The sequence below is a fragment of the Pieris brassicae genome, chromosome 3 (genome assembly GCF_905147105.1).
Source record: "Pieris brassicae chromosome 3, ilPieBrab1.1, whole genome shotgun sequence".
Classification (NCBI taxonomy): domain Eukaryota; kingdom Metazoa; phylum Arthropoda; class Insecta; order Lepidoptera; family Pieridae; genus Pieris; species Pieris brassicae.
In genome coordinates, this window is record NC_059667.1 from 17409314 (window position 1) to 17432797 (window position 23484).

The 23484-nt window shown below is 33.0% G+C and overlaps 4 protein-coding genes across 5 annotated transcripts; 2 read left to right on the forward strand and 2 right to left on the reverse strand.

Moving 5' to 3' along the window:
- Positions 1–844: 844 nt before the first annotated feature.
- On the forward strand, positions 845–14114 carry LOC123707723 (phosphatidylinositol 5-phosphate 4-kinase type-2 alpha). Of its 2 annotated transcripts, XM_045658012.1 has the most exons (11): positions 845–1200; positions 1693–1790; positions 2607–2717; positions 2849–3022; positions 5190–5328; positions 6637–6767; positions 7845–8013; positions 9766–9926; positions 10146–10258; positions 12171–12241; positions 13328–14114. In XM_045658012.1, the coding sequence occupies exons 1-11, from the start codon at positions 1072–1074 to the stop codon at positions 13448–13450; spliced, it is 1419 nt and encodes a 472-aa protein (XP_045513968.1). In that variant the 5' UTR covers positions 845–1071; the 3' UTR covers positions 13451–14114. The 2 variants fall into 2 exon arrangements, with proteins under 2 accessions (XP_045513968.1, XP_045513970.1); XM_045658014.1 differs by lacking the exon at positions 2849–3022 and having other exon boundaries at positions 851–1200; positions 13328–14113.
- A 2396-nt stretch (positions 14115–16510) lies between these two features.
- LOC123707726 (proteasome subunit beta type-3) lies at positions 16511–18423 on the reverse strand. Its single transcript, XM_045658017.1, has 5 exons — positions 18284–18423; positions 17915–18120; positions 17663–17831; positions 17327–17455; positions 16511–16660 (listed from the first exon to the last, which is right to left on the reverse strand). The coding sequence occupies exons 1-5, from the start codon at positions 18284–18286 to the stop codon at positions 16550–16552; spliced, it is 618 nt and encodes a 205-aa protein (XP_045513973.1). The 5' UTR covers positions 18287–18423; the 3' UTR covers positions 16511–16549.
- Positions 18424–18576: 153 nt separating this feature from the next.
- On the reverse strand, positions 18577–20085 carry LOC123707725 (beta-ureidopropionase-like). Its single transcript, XM_045658016.1, has one exon. The coding sequence runs from the start codon at positions 19919–19921 to the stop codon at positions 18830–18832; it is 1092 nt and encodes a 363-aa protein (XP_045513972.1). The 5' UTR covers positions 19922–20085; the 3' UTR covers positions 18577–18829.
- Positions 20086–20531: 446 nt separating this feature from the next.
- On the forward strand, positions 20532–22121 carry LOC123707724 (beta-ureidopropionase-like). Its single transcript, XM_045658015.1, has one exon. It carries the CDS (start codon positions 20587–20589, stop codon positions 21769–21771), a length of 1185 nt encoding a protein of 394 aa, XP_045513971.1. The 5' UTR covers positions 20532–20586; the 3' UTR covers positions 21772–22121.
- Positions 22122–23484: the final 1363 nt, after the last annotated feature.

The window sequence follows — 23484 nt, forward strand, 5'->3', positions numbered from 1 at the left end:
GTTTTAAAGTTAGAATAAAAATGTCGCATCAGTTCAGTTGAAAACACTAACATTCGATGAATGCGCAATGGCTTAAAAGCGTCACAGCCGGCAATCGCTATTCTCGTCTGAAAAATGATGTTACGCGTTTACTTAACAGACAGCAACCCTTATTTACGGCCATTGAATTAAGCAACCATATTTAACAATTAATAGAAAAAAATAGCTTCAATTTGATATATAATTAAAAAATGTACGTTATAAACGTATACATCTATCGAAATCATACTTGTTTACACCTGGCTGCGAAGAGGTGCAGCCAGGTGCGCAACGGCAACCGTGATGTTTTAAAAATCTTTATGTAAATTTATTTATTTATTAAATTGCCGTGATGTAGACGATATTTTATTTAAAAAACAAGATAAGAATTTTTTTCCCAAAAATCAATTAAAACTTGGTAGAATATATCTTCTACCAAGTTTTAATTGATTTAAATATACATAAAAATTTGGTTTTTAGCAAATAGCCGATGAACGCACTAATGCTGCAGCCGGATCTTAGACTGATAGTTCAAATCTATGCAATTCTATGCTATCAAATAAATGTTTGACAGCTTTTCTCTTGACACGAGTCTCAGGGATCATGTCATGCTCAACTCGTATAGAGTCTTGACTCTAAGAATAGAGTAAATAACGTTACCCACGACCCAGTACTCATTAGAACTACTAGTTACTACTAGCTAATATAATACTGCCTATTGTACAAATTCGATACGAAATAAGCTGAATAACTTGATTAATTGAAATAATTCTAAGTCGTCCTCAACCATAAACATGATAATTTATTGTTTATTCAGGTTTTAGATAACATAAATAAAATGAAAATAGCAAGTAGCAACACATGAAAACGAGCTGTCAAAAGTAGTTTGGCTGTATATTCATGGGTGTCGAGTTTCTTTGAATAAATTCAATAATTTTTTTAATTCTTCTGATTCTATCAATTATGAGTGTTGTGAAAATGGTATAGATAAGCTTCTGTCTGTAAAAACTACTACTTACAGGCCTTGCACGTCTCCGTGTAAACAAATCCAAAATGTCCGTTCCTACAACAGGATTGAGTAAATTGAAAAAGAAACATATTCGTGTGAAACACCAGAAAGTGAAATTATTCCGTGCTAATGAACCTTTACTCTCTGTTTTTATGTGGGGTGTTAATCACACGGTAATATTTTTAGATTATACAAGTCTTAAGTTTCGCTGGTTTTATTGTTTAGAACTTGCCTTACCTTAGTATTTTATTTTACCTTTTGGTTTTTAGTTGATAAATCGAAATGTCATTCAACTTATTAATAGTGTCTTAAATTATTAATATTGCCTTTCATCTGGCAAATCATCAATGATAAATTAGCAATTGTATGTATATATATAAATGCTAGGTCAATACTCCGGTGCCAAATATTTGTCACCAAAAATAATTATTATCCTAAATTTAATTTTTACCTTGTCTTTAAAAATAATTTATTCAAGAGTAAAAATTTGTAGTAAAATAAAGTGAGACTGATAATCTAACTTAATCCACTTATTTACTTTAGGAAAAAAAATGATCAATAAATTTTCAAAACATAAATATTTAAATAAAGATGTGTGATGAAAGTGATGATAGTTATAAGTTTTATAACAATGACTTATAGTAAAACCATTTTTTGTTTTTCAGATTAATGAACTAAGCCATGTCTCAATACCTGTTATGTTACTTCCTGACGATTTCAGGGCATATTCTAAACTTAAAGTTGATAACCATTTGTTTAATAAGTGAGTATTTTCTTTACTTTTCTGTTATATTACTTTATAGTATAGTAGATACTACTGCATATTATATTTATCACCTCCTTCCCATTACAAATAATAATTATTAAAACAAACATGGAATAATGGCTGCCCATTATCTATAGTGGTGTATGAGACTACACTTGTAACTTCAACTATTTATATAGTAAAATAGGGTTGACAATTGGAGCTATCCCTACTACTTCATATATATATGCATGTATTTCTTACGAGCCCAGATATTCGTAGAATATAATACCACCTATCTTAGAAAGTTATATAGTCTTTTGAATAGTTTGGATTGACCATAAAATCTTAAATTTTCTTGCATTATTAATTCACAAATGATAAGTTCACTTGTTTTTAAAGTCAATGTACTTAAGATGAATGTAAATATATAAAAATAAATTGCTGTTTGTTTGTCTTGCTATGACTTGAAAATGGCTAGTTTGATTTGGCTCATTATGATCTTGAAATATTTGTGGAACTTCAGGGAAGGTTTAGACAATGGGCAACATGAGTAAAGAAAAATACTAAAAATGACAATTGAATTTTTCCATAAAATCTGTTCTCAGCTAGGATATATTTGATATCTTTGTATTCTAGAAATGTAAAATTGCCACTTGTTTGTCATATATTTGTAGTTATTGTAGTTGCCTTCATAAATTTGTCTTGTAGATGAAATTTTTCTAAAGAATGTTTTCACACATATATATGTATGTCGGTGATACAATGTTCACCAGGTCATCTAGTAATTATGTAAATGTTTAATAATTATTATTTTATACACTATTCCTGCAGAGAAAACATGCCATCACACTTCAAAGTAAAGGAGTACTGCCCTCTCGTCTTCAGGAATCTGCGAGAGAGATTTGGAATAGATGACCTTGATTATAAGGAGTCATTGACTAGGTAAGGTTTTGTAAACATTTTTTTTCGCTAGGAAACCACGTGTGTTACGCTATTACCGGAGCTGTATTTATTTATATTTTATTTCCTTTATATTTTCTCGTCCGGTTCCTACTTCCCGTCATATCCTATAGGTTTAGAAAACCAGATAACTACCTCCGTTCGAGAGCCAGGCAGAAGTATATTAATAAGCTGCGACGTTCGGCCACAGCGCCTTCTGGTGTTACGGAGATGAGGAATGGACAAGAGAGCTTCCGAGATGCTTGCGATCTGCTCAAATATGGCCTGAGTATGAATTTGAGGCTGAGGTCAGCAGTTTGATTTGTAACGGTTTTCTTTTAACAGAATGTAGTGTGCCTTTGATTGACACAGCATTTCATCACATTCACGATCACCGTGTTTTGTATTTTGTTTGGGAGAAATCGATTGCTTTTTGTTATTCCGGTGTGTCATGCATTGTAAATCCTAAGATAAACATTTTGTTCGTTATACATCCAACTATTTCACAGTAAACACGCGTTTTGGACACAAAAAAAATCCTCTTTTATGTCACAAAGCAAATAGCACCTAGCAAAGTTTATTATTATAATAAAAGTAAGAAACTAATTATGAAATCGAGAGAATTATAATAAATAGAATAATTAAAATAATATAAGGAAGCGGTAAAATAGGGTTTTTCCCCTATAACGTAAACTTTTTCTTGACATCTTCCAGTATATAGAATATACATAAATCATAAGGGTGTTGTAAAGTCAACAAACGTCGTACAGAACTTAGAATTAAAGAGTTCTCTCATTGATGTATTAAGAATTTTAAACCAAGTAACCAAAGGTCGCTTTGGGTTAATAGCTCATCTAGACGTTTAAAATTATAACAAAGCAATACAAATTAATGTCAATTACATAGTAGGATGTTAGAGCAATACCAATAACGTGTATGAATAAAAACTTGCTTCAATGAGGCATTTATTTGCGTTGTTTTCGAGTCATTTAATAAAAGATTTTGCAAAAATATAGGCAGCTGTGCTTGACCATATTTTTTGGTAATAATTGACAACCCCCTACAATAAAGAAACATAACCCTTCATTTAAGAAATGTTCACATTTGAGCCTTATAAATTACTACATCATGATGAGTAAGAATTGGGCTGCATATCCTAAGCATGGTGTGTGTTCCGTTAATGTAAAGGTAAAATTTAATCAATAAATGAAATCACGCCAGCGTATTTAGAATTTTTAATAACACAAAAGGAAATTAAGAAGCAAAATAATCTAAATATCTTTGAACCCATTAGAAATAATATCTAACAATTTTATACAACTAAAACTAAGTTAAAATATTAGGCGTATATGAACATTTTAGAGGTTTATCAATAAGTTAATTAACTTTAGCCTAATGACATTACGCAATTTAATAATACAATGAACGGGTGTAAATATAATTTGTATATTTAAGTATCAAACGCTATACGTAAAATGTACAAGTCCACGTTTTGGAGGGAAGAGAATTTTAATTGTGTGTTATTAGTCTGCAAACAATTATGTACTATTACGTAAACGTTCGCTTGGATATGTTGCGTTACGCCTCTACGTATTATTTCTCGAGGAGCTTTCTATGGAATTTCTTTAGGTAGCATTCCTGTGGGCAGCCAAGTGTTATATATATGTTAGTTTGTAAAATTGGTATGCCATACTGGCGCTAATAAAATATAGTTTACAATTTTTACAGTAAACATTAGACAAGTATTGTCTTTTGTTAACATAGCTTTTACACATTAAGAAAAACACTTTTTGAACGGGTTGAAGCTTTCACGTGCGTGGTCACGGTCACGATGAAAAGCACGCGAAACGTCAGAAAAAAATAAAGTTTAAAATTATGTAAATAATTGTAAGTTTTTAATAATAATACATAGCTTCAATCCGTTCAAAAAGTGTTTTTCTTAATTATACAAGTGTTAGACAAATTTAACTTCCATGACATGGATTTCCAGCGTCTAATATGCAGTGGTCTGACAACTGCTTTAGGTTAAATTGTGAAGGCGAAGAAGACTGGTCAGCATATAGTGCATCCATTTGGGATATCAGATCTGATGTACTATACATTGCACTTTAAACATTACATAAGCGCCGCAGAAGGGACTGCGCATTTCTGGCCTTTATTGGCCTTGGCCTGACCAAGAGTTATTTGCATTGTCTGTATGTACAAACCAAAATCGAGTAATATCGACGTCTTAGGTACTTTTACCTTAGTTGACTGATCTCTTAGACTATAGAGAGTGTGGACTTAAGTTTAAACAAAGACTGTTAGTGTGTCAATAACTCTTCTATTTTTATATGATAAGTTTTTTATTACAGTCAAAGAACCAGGTTTGCCAGTGAAGGAACCTCTATTGTCTTTATATTCTTTACGTTCTGTATATATTTCGAAGAACTGTCTGTTGCAGTTTTAGGTAAATAAAAATAATGTTGTCGGCAGGTCGCAGCCGATACCAGATGAATCCTCGGGAAAGTCCGGCGCCAAGTTCTATCAAAGTTATGATAGGCTCTTCATCCTGAAAACGTTGACTTCCGAGGAGGTGGAACGGATGCATTCATTCCTTAAACATTATCACCCGGTATGTCTCATTTTATGCTTTATTTTAAATGTTTGTGAGAGGATCACGTCATCTTTATTGTTCTTAATAAAGTATCTTTTTCTTAAAACAAATGAGAGTGAGAAATAAGTCTCCTATCTGTCATGTGGTTATACGATTTTGACAGCACTATGTGTCTCTTAATATAAACTGTTTCATTTGAATGCTATTTATTTCTTGTTTGGCGTCGAAAGCAATGCGTCAATGCAATATTATTGAGTACGGGCGTAATTTTAGTCTGTTATGTCTTAAACTAGTAATTATTTTAATAGGTATATTGCACGCAACGGGTACATACGGAACTAAAATTGTAATTACATTATTAGAAAGGCATATATCGTTCTATATTAGCTTATATTTATCAGTGATTATGTAGCATTCAAATGGTTTTTAAAATCCGTCCAGTACTTTTTGAGCCAATTCGTTGCATACAAATATTTTTCTTTATAATATTAGTATAGATAACGAATTTATGAACGATATTATACTTATTACAATGCCTAATAAATATTATTTATCGGTTTCCACGAATCCTATCTTTGATAAAAAATATCTTATCTTTTCGATTCTAGTGAAATCTGAGTTCTGTTCAAAATTTCCTTATTTTTTATAATTTTAGATTTTCTAGAGACAGTGTTTGTAAATTGAGTCAAAAAAATATATTTCTATATGTTTCTGACGTCATCTTTCACAGAATCTGTTATCTAATCTAGTTCCTAAAAGTCAGATTAATATCTGACTTGGTGACTTAGGTATCTAATGGTTAAATAAACGATAAACTAGGAATTTTAGATTTTGTATTATGATACAGGCATTGGAAATGTTAAATGAAACCTTATTTGCTAATTTAAAATAACATTTTTTGACATCCAAACACCAAACAATATGAAAAATTATTTTTCATACTAAATAATGATGAATAATGAATGAATGATGAAATATAATCATCATCAGCCATTATTTTAGTTCCTTTTTTGGAGGTAGGCCTCCTCCATTATTCTCCAACTCGACCGACATTCCCCCTTTTTTTAGCCTGGATGCTATGTCGCGGCATTCTTTGGTACTGCCGAGGTCTTCATTCATGGAGACTTCGCGTCCATCGGGTCGTGTCCATGCGCGCTATATGTCCCGCCTACATCCATTTTTAATCAAATATTATAACCAATATAAATTTAAAGAAAAAAATTAACGTTTTAAAACGAATGGACCGCAAAGTCTCGCCTTTGAATCTTATCCAAATTTTGTTACGAGTCCAAAACACCTTTTCTTTATCACCTTTTTTTCCTACAGTATATTGTGGAGCGTCACGGCAAGACTCTTCTGCCCCAATACCTTGGCATGTACCGGCTGACTGTGGACGGTATTGAACATTATCTAGTCGCAACGAGGAATGTTTTCTCCAACCACTTAAATATACACAAGTAGGTATTTTTCAGATACGTTTCCTTGTATGATTCACTTATAAATCACTAGATGTATCATTTATTCATAAATAGTTATGTAGAATGATGTTTTTACCGGATTGAAGCTATGTATTATTATAAACTTATGTCACAGTGACCATGCACGCTGTAAAGCACACGAATCGTCGGGTGAAATTTCAAATTATGTAAAATAATTATAAGTTTACAATAATACAATTCAATCCGGTAAAAAAGTGTTTTCTTTAAATGTGTAAAAGCTATGTTGATAAAAGACAATACTATGTACGTTTTATTTATCGATTTATACGCAAACAGGTAATCAAGCTTGTCGAACAACAATTAACCTTAAAGAGTTTCATGTAACAAATAAGGTCGTTTGAAGCTAGCGTGAACCCTACATAAAATAATTGAAGTCCGATCTGTAACTTAGGAATGGCGGTTCGCAAACAGTTCGCCCGTTGCATTACGATTGATTTTCTTGAAGTGTATTGTTTCGCCGATAGAAGTAAATGTGTTATAAGTTTGTTGTGATTCCTGAGCTCCAAAGCAAATGATGTATGATGCCGTTTTTATTGTTAAAAGGCTGGTAGACGTGATGATTATTAGCTGCTACAATTTATGAAGATAAATTCAGTTGTTTCACCGTGATCAGCTCTTTGTATGTATATCGGGGTTACCGACTTCACAAAAATATATATTGTTAGTGTTAATATTATTTAGTGTGCGGTTAATTTCACTATATGTTTTTATATATATTATATTTTTTCTAAACACTTTACATAAGTGTTTCCGAACCTTTTTTGTACTATGCCTTAGTAACATATATAATTTTTAATATTAAACAATGGTTCACTAAAGATGCTGAAATAATACGTTACTAGAAAATTGTTAACGAACACAGTAAGTAAATTGTCTTATACTGAAAAACTGAAATTTAATTCCAAATTATTTTAATAAATTTTCGATTAGCCCTTTAACAATCAAAGTGACCCCGAGAGCGTACTCCACGTTAGAAAAACACTCCTTTACATAGAATGGAAAAACCTTTTATAAATTTATTTATGAATATTACAGAAAATACGATCTGAAAGGGTCGACAGTGGATCGTGAGGCATCGGAGAAGGAGTTGGAGAAAGACTTGCCAACTCTCAAAGACAACGATTTTATAAAACAAGGTGTTAGGATCGACATCGGAGACGCTGCGAAGGAAAAATTGTTGGAGACACTTACAGCTGACGTTGAGGTATGTCAATTGTCAAAATTAGTTATGTAATGTATGTATGTACTTGAAGAGTGGAGTTTATCGTATTTTATTTATTTATTCCCTAACGCAACATTATTAGGCTCTGTTTAATTTGCAATATGTAATACAGATAAAATACAATACAGAAATCCTCAGCAGTTGTCGTATGTTTTAAAAGGCTTTAGATGTATGTAAAGAATATCCTAAAATCTTAGAGACTGGACAGTCATATAATAATAATAAATGCCTTTTATATCACACTTAAACACTGTTATATTTCTATCATTTTCTTCGATCAAATCCCGCCCTTCTACATTTTCTTCTTCTTTTATGTTGGTTGTACCTTGTTAGTTTAAGACTTCCTTGCTTCACTTTTCGGTTCCATGTGCCTCGCCCATTTCCACTCATGTTTTATTGTAAAGTATACCAAAGAGAGCAGTACTGGCCTAGTGGCTTCAGCGTGTGACTTTTATCCGTAGGTTCGATCCCCGGCTGTGCACCAATCGATTTTCTTTCTATGTGCGCATTTAACATTAGATCGAACGGTGAAGGAAAACATCGTGAGGAAACCGGCTTGCTTTAGACCCAAAAAGTCGACGACGTGCGTTAGGCACAGAAGGCTGATCACGGACTTGCCTATTAGATTAACAAATGATCATGAAACAGATACAGAAATCTGAGGCCCAGACCTAAAAAGGTTGTAGCGGCATTGATTTCTTTTTTTTATACCAAAGAGTAAAGGAAATTGCTCTAAATGTAGCGAACTCATTACCAATAATATAGTTTTCCTGTAGTATACTAATTATAGAGCAAAGTTGTTGTCGTCAATTCTTACCCTTGACCTCTTTCGAATCACGGCTGTGCATCTTCTTGCCTATCTATAATATAAAAATGAATCGCAAAATGTGTTAGTAAGCGCATATCTCTACGACGCCTGGACCAATTGTACCAATTCTTTTTTTTAAATGTTCGTTGAAGTCTAAGGATGGTTTTTACGGCGAGAAAAATTCGAATAATTTTCGGGAAAACCCTATAACAGCCCTTTTCTTTTTCCCATACAAACGTTTTGTAAATAAAAGTGATAATATCGCCAACCCGACCAAATTGAAAAGTCCAAAAACGTGAGAGCTATAGATCATTAGTACTGATTTTTAATTTGGTTGGCTTCACGATATTATTTCTTTTATTTTAGTTTCGGCATGCGACATACATCGTTGTGTTTTCACGTCATTACATCTGTCAAACACATCGCGTTGAAAAAAGGATTTAATGTTTGAATTATTAATTTAATATCCCTAACTGAGCAACGTTATTTGAATACATACTAATAGGAAAATATATAAATGAGGCACACAATTTTTAAATATTTGTCACTTTTAGGTTCCCACTATCCTTTTAGATTATTTTCCAATCAGGTTTGAACCCTAAATTCCCCTCTTAGTTTGAAGCCCTCTAGCAGACATCCCAGTCGGGGTTTTTTAGTGGGTCACAGAAGTGTGGCCAAAGTTCGAGCGAAGATACTTTGGTCACCCGAGCTGAACCTCACACATCGGCCTATCATCAGGGTGATGGTTCTGCCATGAGATTTTTGCGCCGACTATAAAATTGGTAGGAAAAAAAACTGCCACATTTCAAATCTTTTTGACAGAACGAAGTCTGTGGGATCCGCTAGTTAGGAATAAAATATATAATACAAACACAAAATACTGAGGCTAAGACCAACTAGTTGATTTTTATTATTATCAATTCCAGTTCCTCACAAAACTCCATCTGATGGACTATTCCCTTCTACTTGGAGTACACGAGTGTGGACGAGGCGAAGCGGAAGCCGAAGCAGCGCGACAAAAGGAAGCCGAGAACGACACAGAGAATGATTCCGAGTCTGACAGCGATACTGACAATCGCCATGACAGGTGAGGAATACGTTTTTGTGTCACATTAATATTTTTTGTACAAATGCCAAATTTTCATTGACATTAGAAAATTTCTACATTTTTTAAATCGTGGTTATAAATAATACTTTAGAAGTAGGACCCTCGCTTGCCTTGTTTGGGGTCGTTCAAGTATTATGTATAAAGTTTTGAATCGTTAGTGAAAATTTTGTTTTTAAGAAACAATTTGAATTATTTCAGATGGGGCTTTAACACACCACCAGATAGTCCGCGAGGCTTTGGTCGTCAGTCCTCCCTGCGGTATGAGGGCATCATACCGGAACTGGATATCTACGCCATACCCAGCCAAGAAGGTAAGCTTATCAAATAGAATCTTCGACTTTTTATGTGTCTGTCGGTATGTTTGCGGTATAGATTAGTATTTATACAATCTGTTTCGTAGGTAATCCCGTTGCCATGATAATGCACAAGAGATCAACGATCTTATAAACAATTTTTAAAATTTGAGTCAAATCTGTTAAGTCGTTTAGTCACAATAATGTTCTTTCGTTTTTTACAACAAACATCGTTTTGTATGTAGTAATAATACAATAGACAGTTCTCATTGACATTTTTTACAAGAGACGTTGCCGTGTTGTTTTTACGATGTTGTGCGAAAGGGAGGGAAATACTACGCTGTCCTACTTACACAATGTAAGATTACAAATTCATATGTTACGTATGGTTTTTACATTACGCTTAATATGAGTAAAAATTTAATTAAACGTGAAGCAATTGAATTTATTACAAAGATATAAAATTTTTGGTGATTCTTGACCTTCCCCCCCCTCCATGAAACGCCGTAACGTTTCTGTATCCAATAGTAAAACGTTTTGTGGCCAACCCCAGTGAATCTTTATAACTAAACTTACCATTATGTGGTGTAAAGTACTGGAAAATGGAAAATAATATTAACAATAACGCGTAATTCAATCTCCGCTCCGCATCGTAACGTTTTACAGGAGCCCCCCCCCCCCCCCCAAATACTTGATATAAATATTCTTACGACACTTCCGAATTTGTTAAGATTTCGACACAAGTGAACTTAGCGATAATATTTACGTCCCGTTTTTAGGATTTTTTTTTATTTTTATTTAATTATTAGTAAAACACAGTAGACAATACAAAAAGCCAAAACAGATTACATAGAATAACAATATATATGTAACAGAAAACAAGTAAATTAATAGATTTTTTGTCTTCTTTATGCCGTTTTTCATGTCTAGTATGAATAAATTTGCAATTTTGTTATGTATGGTCTAATTTAAACTCAATCTGTTTGTACGGTAAAATGGGATTATTATTTTCATTTTACTTGTACTTTTACGTTAATATTATTTTTAGATTAATTGGAAAAATAAATGCCATACCGTATAAAGCATGTTGTATAGGTAGATGTCGTAGAACTGTCCACATTTTATTTTACAGTTATTTACATCATAATTCTCATGGAAGCCGTGCATCTGATTATATATGCCTATTTACAGAGTTATATAACTTCGAATTATTCCCGTTAGAAGTGATAGGGGTGACTATTTGTGATGATATTAAAATACATTGAGTAGTGTTGGCTAAGTGGCTTCAGCGTGCGACTCCCTGAGGTTGATACCCGGGTGTGCACCAATGGACTTTCTATGTGCGCATTTAACATTAGCTCGAACGGTGAAGGAGGAGAAGGAGGTAGGTCTTGGGCTTGCCTTAGACCCAAAAAGTCGACGGCGTGCATCAGGCACAGAAGGCTGATCCCCTACTTGCCTATTCGATTAACAAATGATCATGAAACAGATACAGAATCTGAGGCCCAGACCTGAAAAGGTTGTAGTGCCATTGTTTTTTTTTTTATAAAAAAACATAAACTTGCGTATCTAGTTAACCGACTAAAGATCAAACAACAACCATATTATATACTGCTCAATCGTGACTTTGTAATTCTTGTATTTATTATTCTTTTGTATTGCGTCGTTATTCATAAATTTTAGTAAATTTTTGAAAATATTTTTGTATTGTTGTAGATAAAGAATTATGTATTTTTTTATGCACTTTTTCCTTACTAGGGTTGCCTGGAAGCGCCTTGATATGCCTTGCTTGATGAGGCCGTTGCATCCGTGACTATTTGTTTTTCTTTAAATGTAACGAAGTGTAAATAAAACAAACATCGTAGATTATCAGACCTGTATGTATGTAAATATAATATTTTTAATTCCTTTTTTTATTTTATTGTTTCAGGCGCACCAAAGAAAGAAATTTACTTCGTGGCCCTAATTGATGTCCTCACTCATTATGGTGTTAGAAAACAGGTATGTCTTAATACATTATTAATGAGAATTTTTATATGAATAAGGATATATCAGTTGTAGCTTGTATTTACTTTTAATTTACTATGAGCAGTGATGGCCAAGAGGTTTGTGAATGTGAACGTCATCCCTGAGATAGCTTCGAACCCTAGATGAGCGAATGGTCTTGTCTTTGTGTGCATTTATTACGTCATAGCTCAGGAAAGTATTGTTAGGAAACCAACAAGCCTTAGACCCTAAGGCATCTAAAATTTCACGATACACAGAAATATGTGTGTTTTTGTCACGACCGATGGTTGTAGAACCAAATTTAATAATTACGAATCTGACATTTCAAAGCTTTAGGCAATAAATCAATGTCAAAATGAAATCTTGACAAACATATATTAAATTAATTACACATAACTAATCTGTCTGCATGTCATGTATGCTTTAAGAAAAGATAATATTGTCTTTGGTTCACAGTATTTACACATCCTCAATAACTAAATATGAATGCTGTTCAAGTATTACGTAACCCCCCCCCCTCTTATTTTGACAGTAAAAGTAAGCAAAGCTCCAAAAAATAATACTGTTGACGTAATAAACAAATAAGAAAATTAAAGAACCCACACAGCACAAAGGTTAATTAACGAAATCAATTATATTAAATAACGAAAGACTTGGCACAGACTTCCAAAAAATTGACTTATATTTATACACCATAAAAGGCCGGCAAGGCAGTCGCGAGCCCTCTGCCATTGAGAGTGTCCATGGGCGGCGGAATCACTTAACATCAGGTGAGCCTCCTGCCCGTTCTTGGCCCCTGTTCTATAAAAAAAAACATACACAATCAAATAGTTTGATACATTCAATTCTCTCGGTAATACAACACTAATCCGTATCAATAAGAAATATTGTTATTAAAAATTTTATAGAGGAATTTATTATTATTATAAAATTTGTTCAAGACAAAAGCCCTATAGGTTTGTCTAATTACCACGCACGTTCTCGGTCCGCTCTGACTCTAGACCTTTGAGCAAAAATAATATAAAATGTAGAGTAGACTTTCATACAGATCTCTATATTACCTAATATTGTATTTTACAGGCGGCAAAAGCGGCCAAAACGGTAAAGTACGGCAGCAATGTTGACGGCATATCGACCTGTGACCCCGAACAGTATGGGAAACGCTTCATCGAGTTCGTAGCTAAGGCCATCGAAGGGAACTAAGTACAACGTCGGTAATTTGTGCCTCTTTTAGTGCCAATGGGCAGGCTTCAGTACGAGAAACCCATATTTCAAAACTTCAATGTCAGCCTTCATAATACAAATGTAATCTATGTACTATGTATTTTGGCGAAATATGTTTACTTTAAAACTGTTTACCACATATACGATCAGATTTATCGTGATGATGCGCTCTACAGAGTTTAATTAATTACACAAACAAAACATTACATTATTTTAATTAGAATCACAGTTGATTCTTTTATTTAAAGATTATTATTGATTAGATATTAAAGATTATTGTATTTTTATTATTTATAGTTTTGCTAGAATTTTTGTTAGGTTCCAGATGGTAGGGAAGTTATCAGGGTGTAGGTTAACTGACTGAGCACTAAAAGAGGTATGATCTTTTTCAACCAAATATCTAAATTGGGTATGTCTTAGGAAGTGTTGCCTAATAAAGCTTCAAAAAAGATAAATAATTTATAACTTCTAGTTAGAAAGTTATTTTTAAATACGTGAGGCTGTTTCTAATTAATTGTTAGTAGTATTTTTGAGTGAGAAATACTGCCTACGCACAGTTGCGCTAATAAGTTACATATTTTAAAAATTTTGCCCATGTCACGTGATACTATTAACTTTGACTTATTTTCGATAATTGTGAGAATAACTATATTAAAAGTGTCAACTGTCAATGTCAACTGTCTCACGCAGTTAATGCATTAAGTAAGCGCAGTGTGTTTGCGAAATGTCGTTGAGTTGCAAACTCTAAATATATAAACAAAGTTCTACTTACAGAAGTTATAAATTGTTATAGTTTTTTTTTGCATTTGGTATACGCGTCTGGATGATTAGCCGGTAAAAACCGGTTTTGTCTCAAAATATTTTGGATTGTCGAAAGTGCCATAAGGTATAACACACTGTTAGTGATACATATTTTGTGTATTGTTCCAGTTAAAATTTGACTTTGATTAGAAAGTTTTATAATTAATATGATAAAAATAGTTATCGATTAGGGTACCAACTCAACTTTAGGCAAAAATGTGTGTATCTCTATATTACATTCGTCAAAAGCGCGAGCCGCTATTGATGGTTTTTATATATTGTGAAATTGTTAACATTCATTTGGAATATGTGGTGCCCTGTATATATAAATTTTGTGTCATTTTGTTGTTTTTCAAAGCTCAATGCAGACATGCAATTTTAATTGCATTTCGATAAAAAACACATTTGAACTGATCATGCACATTTGCAATATTTTCCTAACTCGTTGCTAGCTTTTATAATGTTCCGCTATAGGGTAGACGCTGAGAAATTTATAATTGTTAAATTATCTTTAAAAGTTCATGTTGCGAGACGTAGTGGAGAATGTGGTACCATGGGATGTAGGAATAAAAAAAAACTGTTTCAGCGCCATCTAGCGAGAGAACTTATATTGCACATGAGAAAATGTTAAAAGGCGTATCGTGGTACCAATTGAGAGATAACTTGTGTATATTGAAATTGTATGTACGGTAATTAAACGCTATAAATTATAACTTTGCCAATATTATTAGCTTAGTTCTTCTCTAGTGTAGTCGAAATTAATGTAAGGTTTTTGTTATTTATTATTCTAATGGGAAGACTTGGCTGGTCTACGTGAATTTTAGGAAATAGTAAAGTATTATAGACTTTTGTTGTTTCCTTAATTTCGAGGTATTGATGTTAGTATTAATCAGTTGAATTCACATTTTATGTCCGTGTACCAAAAAATATTATTTCATTCATGTAACAAGAGATCAGCACATATTTTTCTAGGCCGATTATATCTAATGCGTTGTAAACGTTGCCAATTTCATTTCTTGAATATACCACCCGACATCATTACAGAAATTTGTCAAAAATGCACAATTTAAATATTATTGGCTCTATGTTGTGTGTAGTTTTATGTGCTATATTAATTTTATGGGCGACTTCAGACTTATTTATTCCAAGTAAAGACAATATGTGTTTGAAAACTCGTCCAAAGTTGTAGTTGAAGTACTCAAGTTAAATTATTGTCAGTTTCCTAATTTTAAAAAGTTTATTAATGAAAAAACATGAGAAGAACTTTTGTTTTCAAGTTTTACTTCATAGAGTTGAATATTGTATTCTACTATGAGTTTTTTTATACAAAGATGTATGTAAACTGCAAGGTGTCAGGATAGTAGTATTTTATAAAATAGCTTTGCTACTGTTTAATTATTGTAATGTTTATCCTCTAGTCTCAATCTTGTAAAGACAATGTATGAAAATTAAAGAATTTAATTTTTTAAACATTCGGTTTATAAAGTTTCTGTCAATTTTTGTTTTATTTATCACCTATTCCACATAACAGTTTAAAGTTTTTTCTACAATAACAATTTTTTACATAAATGGAATGAATAATTTGGGTTCGGTAATAAGATTAGTTCAGAAACATCTTCAATTTATTAATAATATTGTTTAATAGAAACATTATTTTATAGTTGACGTTTTAGTTAGCCTTAATACACGAAATATTTTCACTGTATTATCGTCACTATAATTTGAATTTGATTTACACTTCGGTCTAAGTAACACGTGGTTGAATTTGACGGTATTTCGTTTACTACAAAATAAATTTAATTTATACTTTAGCCTCAATAACACGTGGTAATCATGATATTGAATTGTAGCTTATGACACGTTTGTCGGTTTACCATAGCCATCTATTGATTACTTACTCAATCCAGTCGAAAAGTATCGACATCTGTTAGAATCTTTTGAAGATAACAGATAATTGTGACAGTCAATTAATTATAGACAAAAAAATTGCAATAAAATAAAATTGCGACTATAATTAAAGATCTAAGCTATCCTATCTCTTAAGTTGGTTTTAAGTTATCCTATCTCTCACGGTGTGCCAATTTAATTTAAAATCGGTTAAGTAGTTTAGGGAGTCCATCGCGGACAAACATCGTGACAGGAAATTTATATATATTAAGAAAGATTGAGGTAATCAAAATAGATGAAGAGCAAATCTTTACAAAGAGTTACGTATATGGTAGAAATAAATAAATATAATATTTTTTAAATTTTTATTAGTAAATACATTAAAATAAACTAATCCATCCTTGTCTTTACATGCTTCTCAGTGATTTTATCTTTCTCAACAATGTATACAACAGCACCCCAACCAGAAATTGCATCACGATCAGCAGCATTAACCAGAGCCTGTGGGTTAAAAAATCTCTTAAAGTATAGATACCGGCAAACTTCTTGAGCATTATACAAGGGCGTTGGGGAAACTTTGCACATCGTACACAGCGCAGGACACACATGTCAACTGATTTACCAAGCACGTAATCAACACGACTCTCTCGCCGCCCCCCTCCCAGTGATAACTAGCAATCGCTTTGTGCTGGCAAGGTTGACAGTTGTTGAATGTCTATAGATAATCCATGACTCCTACTTATTACTCATGGTCTATAACAATCTACACATGCAAGCTATCCCAATTTAAAAGAAAAGAACAAATTTCTTAGAATGTTTATATGCATGATGCAGACAGTCAAGTTTATTGTGGCCTAGGATAATAAAGTGACAAAAGAATGTACACAGCTTTGCAGTTTTTACTAATTTTAGCAACTTAAAAAGTACTTTATTACTCAGTTGTTGTTATTGAGAGTGGGTATAATGCTATGTAGAGTGTATCATTGCATGGAAGACAAGTTAAACCAACCAAAGCTAATTGATTTCAAAGCCTTAGGGAGTTGTTGTTAAATTGAGGGATGTTACATGGTGTTTACACTGTATAATTTTAATTAATATAAAATGTGGGAAAAAATATCTATTTTAAGTATCAATGTGAAATAGTGCATCCAATGATTTAACTCTTACCTGTGAGATAGTTTCAAACAATTCATCTGGTTTCAAGTTTGGTTCCCATAGGGCCTCACACATACCATAGAGTTGCTCTGAACAAGTTCCTGATACTACAAAGTCCTCTGGTTCATTGGGACATCCAATCTAAAAAAAAAATAACAGACAGGTTTGTTATGCCTAATTAATGTTTAAAGCACTACTTATACAGAAACATGCAAAAATGCACATAGCTGATTTAACACATTTGGTTATGGCAATTTCATTGTCAACAATACTTTGATTGAATAGAATGTTTCAAATTTGTTTTGGGAAAATTGTGGATAAGTATGGATTATAAGCTAGATTACATACCAGATCCATATTACAGACATAAGGCTCACAAGTGTATGGGTCTAAGCCTGCAATGACAGGTTCAATGAAGTATGGACCAAACCTCCTCTCATACAAGAGGTTAGAGAGCATTGCAGAGAATGTCTTCGGTTTCATCATTCTATTTTCTTTGAGCTCATATAAATTCATTCTGTGAATACAAGATTGTATTAATGATCTAATAAAAAGTGATCTCAATAAAACTAAAATGATTTGAAATGGTATTGCGCTTACCTAAACTTCAGCCTTTGAAACACTGTTTGCGTGTCTGTAGCAAGCCCTGGCAAACCAACAAAAAGAGTTGGTCCCATTTGAAATACTTTCGGGAAATTGGATGAAACGGTTTGAGCTTGAATACCATATCGCTTGTCGGTTGCAATAGCAACGCAGTCCTGCCCTTTCATTGCAACCACAGCACCACCATTGTATGCTAATATCGACTGAAATAGTCAATTTTGATATTACTATCCTATAATCCCTACTAAGAGAGCAATGTTTGTTAAAAATGTTATCAGAATTAGTAATTGTATGGTAGATGTAAGGAAAAGTGAAACCAAACGCCGGCCGATTAAAAACAATACAATACTTTTTGGGTAAACTTACCATTATTCAATTATTATTATATTATCAAATATATTTAAATAATTGTACGGAAGGCAATGCAACGTATTTTTACAAAACTTTTATTTACGAATTTCTGTGATTTTACAAAAACGAAAATTGACATATCATCCTCACAGCGCACTTTTCCACAGATTATCCGAAGTTCTTTATGTAAATCATAGACTATGAAATAGTTTACATAACAGAATATAATAAAGTAAATATTATAGCTAAGGTTATACATTAAATTATCATTCTATAGTCTAGTTTGATCTATTACTTTCTGTCTCCATGTTTAAACATTATACCACACATATAACTGAATTCAATGTAGGTTATGATAAATAGTATGTATATGTATAAATGTTAATGATTTAATATACTTCTAAGAGCTTGAAATTTAGCAAAAGAGTGTATTTCAAATATAATCATTTCGGTACCTTTGGTTAAAATTTATAAATCATAATTTAATTATATGAATAATTGCTATATCTTAAAGGATTAAAACAGAAAAGAACGTATTTTACAATGGTAGGATACCTTTTTTTAAATTGCGTTTTCAGAAGCGTTTTGAAGACATTCAACGTACACATCTAAACGAGAAGTCATATTAAAACCCCATCGATCTTTAACTTGTCTACTCAGATTTAAATCAATTTCCATTATAAGTAACCCATCTTTGCTTCTAGATAGCATTGGCGTTCTAGACCCATCCGGCGCTGTTACGTAACTTGAGCCGTAATACGACCTGGTTATCTCCTTGTCATTTACAGTAAACATCTCTGTGCCAACCCTATTGACACTACATGTAAAAAATCCATTAGCGATTGCTGCATTTCTAGCTTCTATACCCCAAAACGACTCCCCGAACTCGGAAATAGTTGCAGAAGGATTGAAAACTATTTCAGCACCGTTTAAACCAAACATTAGCCAATTAAGTGCATGATGTCGACCATAGCAGATGTTTACAGCAATTTTAGCATATTTTGTCTGAAAAATAGGATGACCTGTATTGCCAGGTGAATAATAGCTCGTTTCATTGAAGCTTCCCACACTTGGCAAATGATTCTTGCGATGTTTTCCCAAATACTCCCCTTTTTCGTTAATTACAACAGCTGTATTCCACCAAACACCGTTTTCATCGATTTCTAAGATAGGAGATATAATGACCATTTCATACTTTTTTGCGAATTCACTCAAAAACCTTGTGCTTGGGCCTTCTTTGGCTGACTCTGCAAAACCAGACCATGCCTCTTTTTCCCTAGTGCACAAAAAGAATGGCATTGACCAGGTTTCTTGTAGGCACAATATACGTACCCCTTCTGACGCTGCGACCTCTATTATTTTTCGTACTTTATCGAATATTGCTAACCTCTGTTCATTGATAGTTTTATCAGTCGACAAGACAATAGAATGTTGTATTAAACCAAGTCTTATTATTCTCGGTTCTCTAAGCTCCTCTCTGGCTGCTTTAAAAGAGTATCCGTCTACTTCAAAATTATGTATTTCACTCGCGCATTTTGTAGCATCTTTCAGAGTTAGTTCACAATTCGCACTTCCATAATATATTTTATTAAACTCGCTTAAATTAATATCAGATAATTTTTCTTTCAATATTTTGTCAAGAGAACGATCCATGATACTTCAAAGTACTAAAGCATCTGAACAGTTGTTTTGCGATAAGTGCGTGATAAATTACATAATATCTCTGCGCCGCAAACTGGAAGTTTATTTAATCATAGTATACTTGATTGACTATTAACTTGTTTTGATTCGCAGTTAGAATGTTTTATGAGCTAGAATATCTCAGAGATTCAACCTGATCACGTAGGCATGCAGTAGGTATTCCTAATAAAAACCTAAGTATAGGTTTTATGGTGAAAATGAATTATGCAATAATTCACTCTTGTTTATATTGACTCGATATTCATTTCTGCTTGTTAATAATTATTATTAATATTTCAATTAAGTTATCCTTAATTGAAAACTAATTTTCTTCACCACATTTAAAAAGTTTTATTATGGCTTTCTCATTACTATTGAATATTATGCGTCTTAATTTGCTTTATCTAGTCGTAAATATCATAATGAGTCGTTGCTAACAAGAAAACAAATATTGTTTTAATCGTATCATTAAATAGGGGTAGAGGTCATCGTGCTTCAGCCACCCACCGTGATAAACTACGTCCATCCCATTAAATGCACCGCGCAAACTACCACAGTAGTCGAAGCTATTTAAGGCCGCGATTGATCGAGAAAATCTATTCATACTACCTTCTCATACCAGAACGGACGCTGTGAACATGGACGGGGAAACTAAGAGTCTCGAATCTATTATTGATAATAATCTAAGCAGCCATGACTTAGAAGAATTCAACAGAATTTATTACGGTCGCAAGAATCATCACGAAGTTCCACTAAAGGACTCCTCAATTGCTGCTGCTAAGGAAAGTGACTTTGAAATTGCTGCCTACGCTTTCCCAGCTAAAAAAGAACACACCAGACCATCAAGGATTGTCAAGGTAGGAGTAATCCAACATTCCATTGCTATCCCTACTGACCGTCCGATTAACGAACAGAAGAACGCCATATTTGCAAAAGTTAAGAAAATTATCGACGTAGCTGGTCAAGAGGGAGTAAACATTATCTGTTTCCAAGAGCTGTGGAACATGCCTTTTGCTTTTTGCACACGAGAAAAGCAACCCTGGTGCGAGTTTGCCGAATCAGCTGAAGAGGGGCCGACAACGCGTTTCCTTCGAGAATTGGCTATTAAATACTCAATGGTTATCGTATCTTCTATTCTTGAGAGAGACGAGAAACACGCAGATATCCTCTGGAACACGGCTGTGGTAATAAGCGACAGTGGTAATGTGATTGGGAAACAGCGCAAAAACCACATTCCCCGCGTAGGCGACTTTAACGAGTCGAACTACTATATGGAAGGAAACACTGGACATCCGGTTTTCGCCACCCGTTACGGTAAAATTGCTGTAAACATTTGTTTCGGCCGCCACCATGTTTTAAATTGGATGATGTTTGGGCAGAACGGCGCTGAAATAGTCTTTAACCCATCAGCAACGATAGCAGCAGAGGCTGGCAGTGAATACATGTGGAATATTGAGGCTAGGAACGCTGCCATAACAAATTGTTACTACACAGCTGCGATAAACAGAGTTGGCTATGAAGAGTTTCCCAATGAGTTCACCTCGGCTGACGGAAAGCCTGCCCACAAAGACATTGGACTATTCTACGGTTCCAGTTACTTCACAGCTCCCGATGGTGTTAGATGCCCAGGTCTGTCGCGTAACAAGGACGGGCTATTGATCTCCGTGATGGACTTGAACTTGAACCGGCAGATTAGAGACCGTCGCTGCTACTACATGACACAACGTCTTGATATGTACGTAAAGAGTCTGAGCAGGGTCCTAGAACTGGACTACAAGCCCCAAGTTGTTCACGAGAATGATAAGTGCAAAGAAAAGGAATAAATATCAATACCTAATAAGGATATTTATTCAATTAAATTCAATTAAAGATATTGTAGTGATATTTTTTACTTCAGTAAATAGTATTTTGTAATATTCTATATTTTATTTAATAAATTACATGAAATTGTCATTAATCATTTTAATAAACTTTTGAATAATATTTCTTGTATCAATAAAATATTTTTTAGGTCACACCAGAAATTCCAGGTCCATTCCTTTAAGGAGCTGGAATTTAAAGTTAATTTTTAAAATAGTTTTTTGATGTTGGTTAAATCATTAAAGGATAGATTTCATTCAAGGACTGTATTTCTCGTTAGTGTGTTTTGGTAATAAAACATTATTAAATATAATGATTTATATTACTTATAACATTTTTACATCTAAAATCTTGGTAATTATGAAAAGTTGTTTGTTAGTGTGTATGAAGGAAATAATTTATTTTAACTTAGGATAATGCTACATTATTATGAAATCATTATGATGCATATAATATGTAGTGTGATATATTTGCTTCTGGTTAATATAAACAAAATATTCTGGTTCCCACATGAAAAAAGGTAGCGGTGGAAGTACTTGGTTCTTAATAAGCATATGTAGAATATAAAAATGACTTTATATATCATTAACGGTGAAGCTGGTGACACCTTTAACCTCCATAGAGGTTCAACATGGATACTATTTCTTCAATCATTATGTCATGTATGGAGTAGGTAATATTTAATATTTTCTTGTTTTTTTTTTAATTTAATCTCATCCATTTACACAATTCTGTCTGCCAGAACCTTTTCAATCTACAAAAACTAACAATTCATATAAGAAATATATTTCTGATCTTTCCTTAATTCTAACAACTGCGTAAATAAATCACAATCTACATAATATGTAAATAGAATAAATCGCATATTAATGAGTGAACCAACAATAACGACTTGATTGTAAAGTAGGCTATACTTAAAGTAATCTACTTAGAATAATAAAACGTGCAGAGATCTTGTTCATTACTTAAACCTTACAGAATGATAATTTAAAAAAATATTTCTTAGGTCTGTTTAATATGATCGCTAATATTAAGTACATATATATATATCTTGGTAACTATGATGACAATTTTAGGTATATGAGATTATTTTATGTTTAACATCGCAGGATACGTTTAAATTCCTATGTAGATTTTAATATACTCGCTATAATATTGGTGATAGCATAAATTTTCATTCAATAAATATACATTTATAACTATAATAAGAAAATACTTATTGTTAACCTTAAAAAGTAATTCAACTTTATCGTGCAACGCCCTCTTCAGGTCGTGACCATCGATTTTAGTTTACCAAATACCAAAACAATCATTGTTTAATATTTTTAATGCATGCCATATATGTTTTGTATTTAGGTAGAAGACGTAATAAATAATATTATAGTTTCTAGGGCTTCTCGTAGTGTGATTTAAGTCACATTCTACTGGAGTTACATTTAAAATCCCTAATTATTAAGCTTTCGATTCAGTCACACACATAAGTATATGGGAAAGCTTAAGAGAACAAGAGGTGCTAGTTAAATACATAAAGGTGATTAAGAGGATATACAATAACAACATAGAAAGAATAAAAAATAAAATAGCTCGAAACTTTAGGCCCCGCCTTCCATATAGAAAGAGGGGTAAGATAAGGGGACCCACTATCACCCACTATTTTCATTTGGAGTAAAAATGGA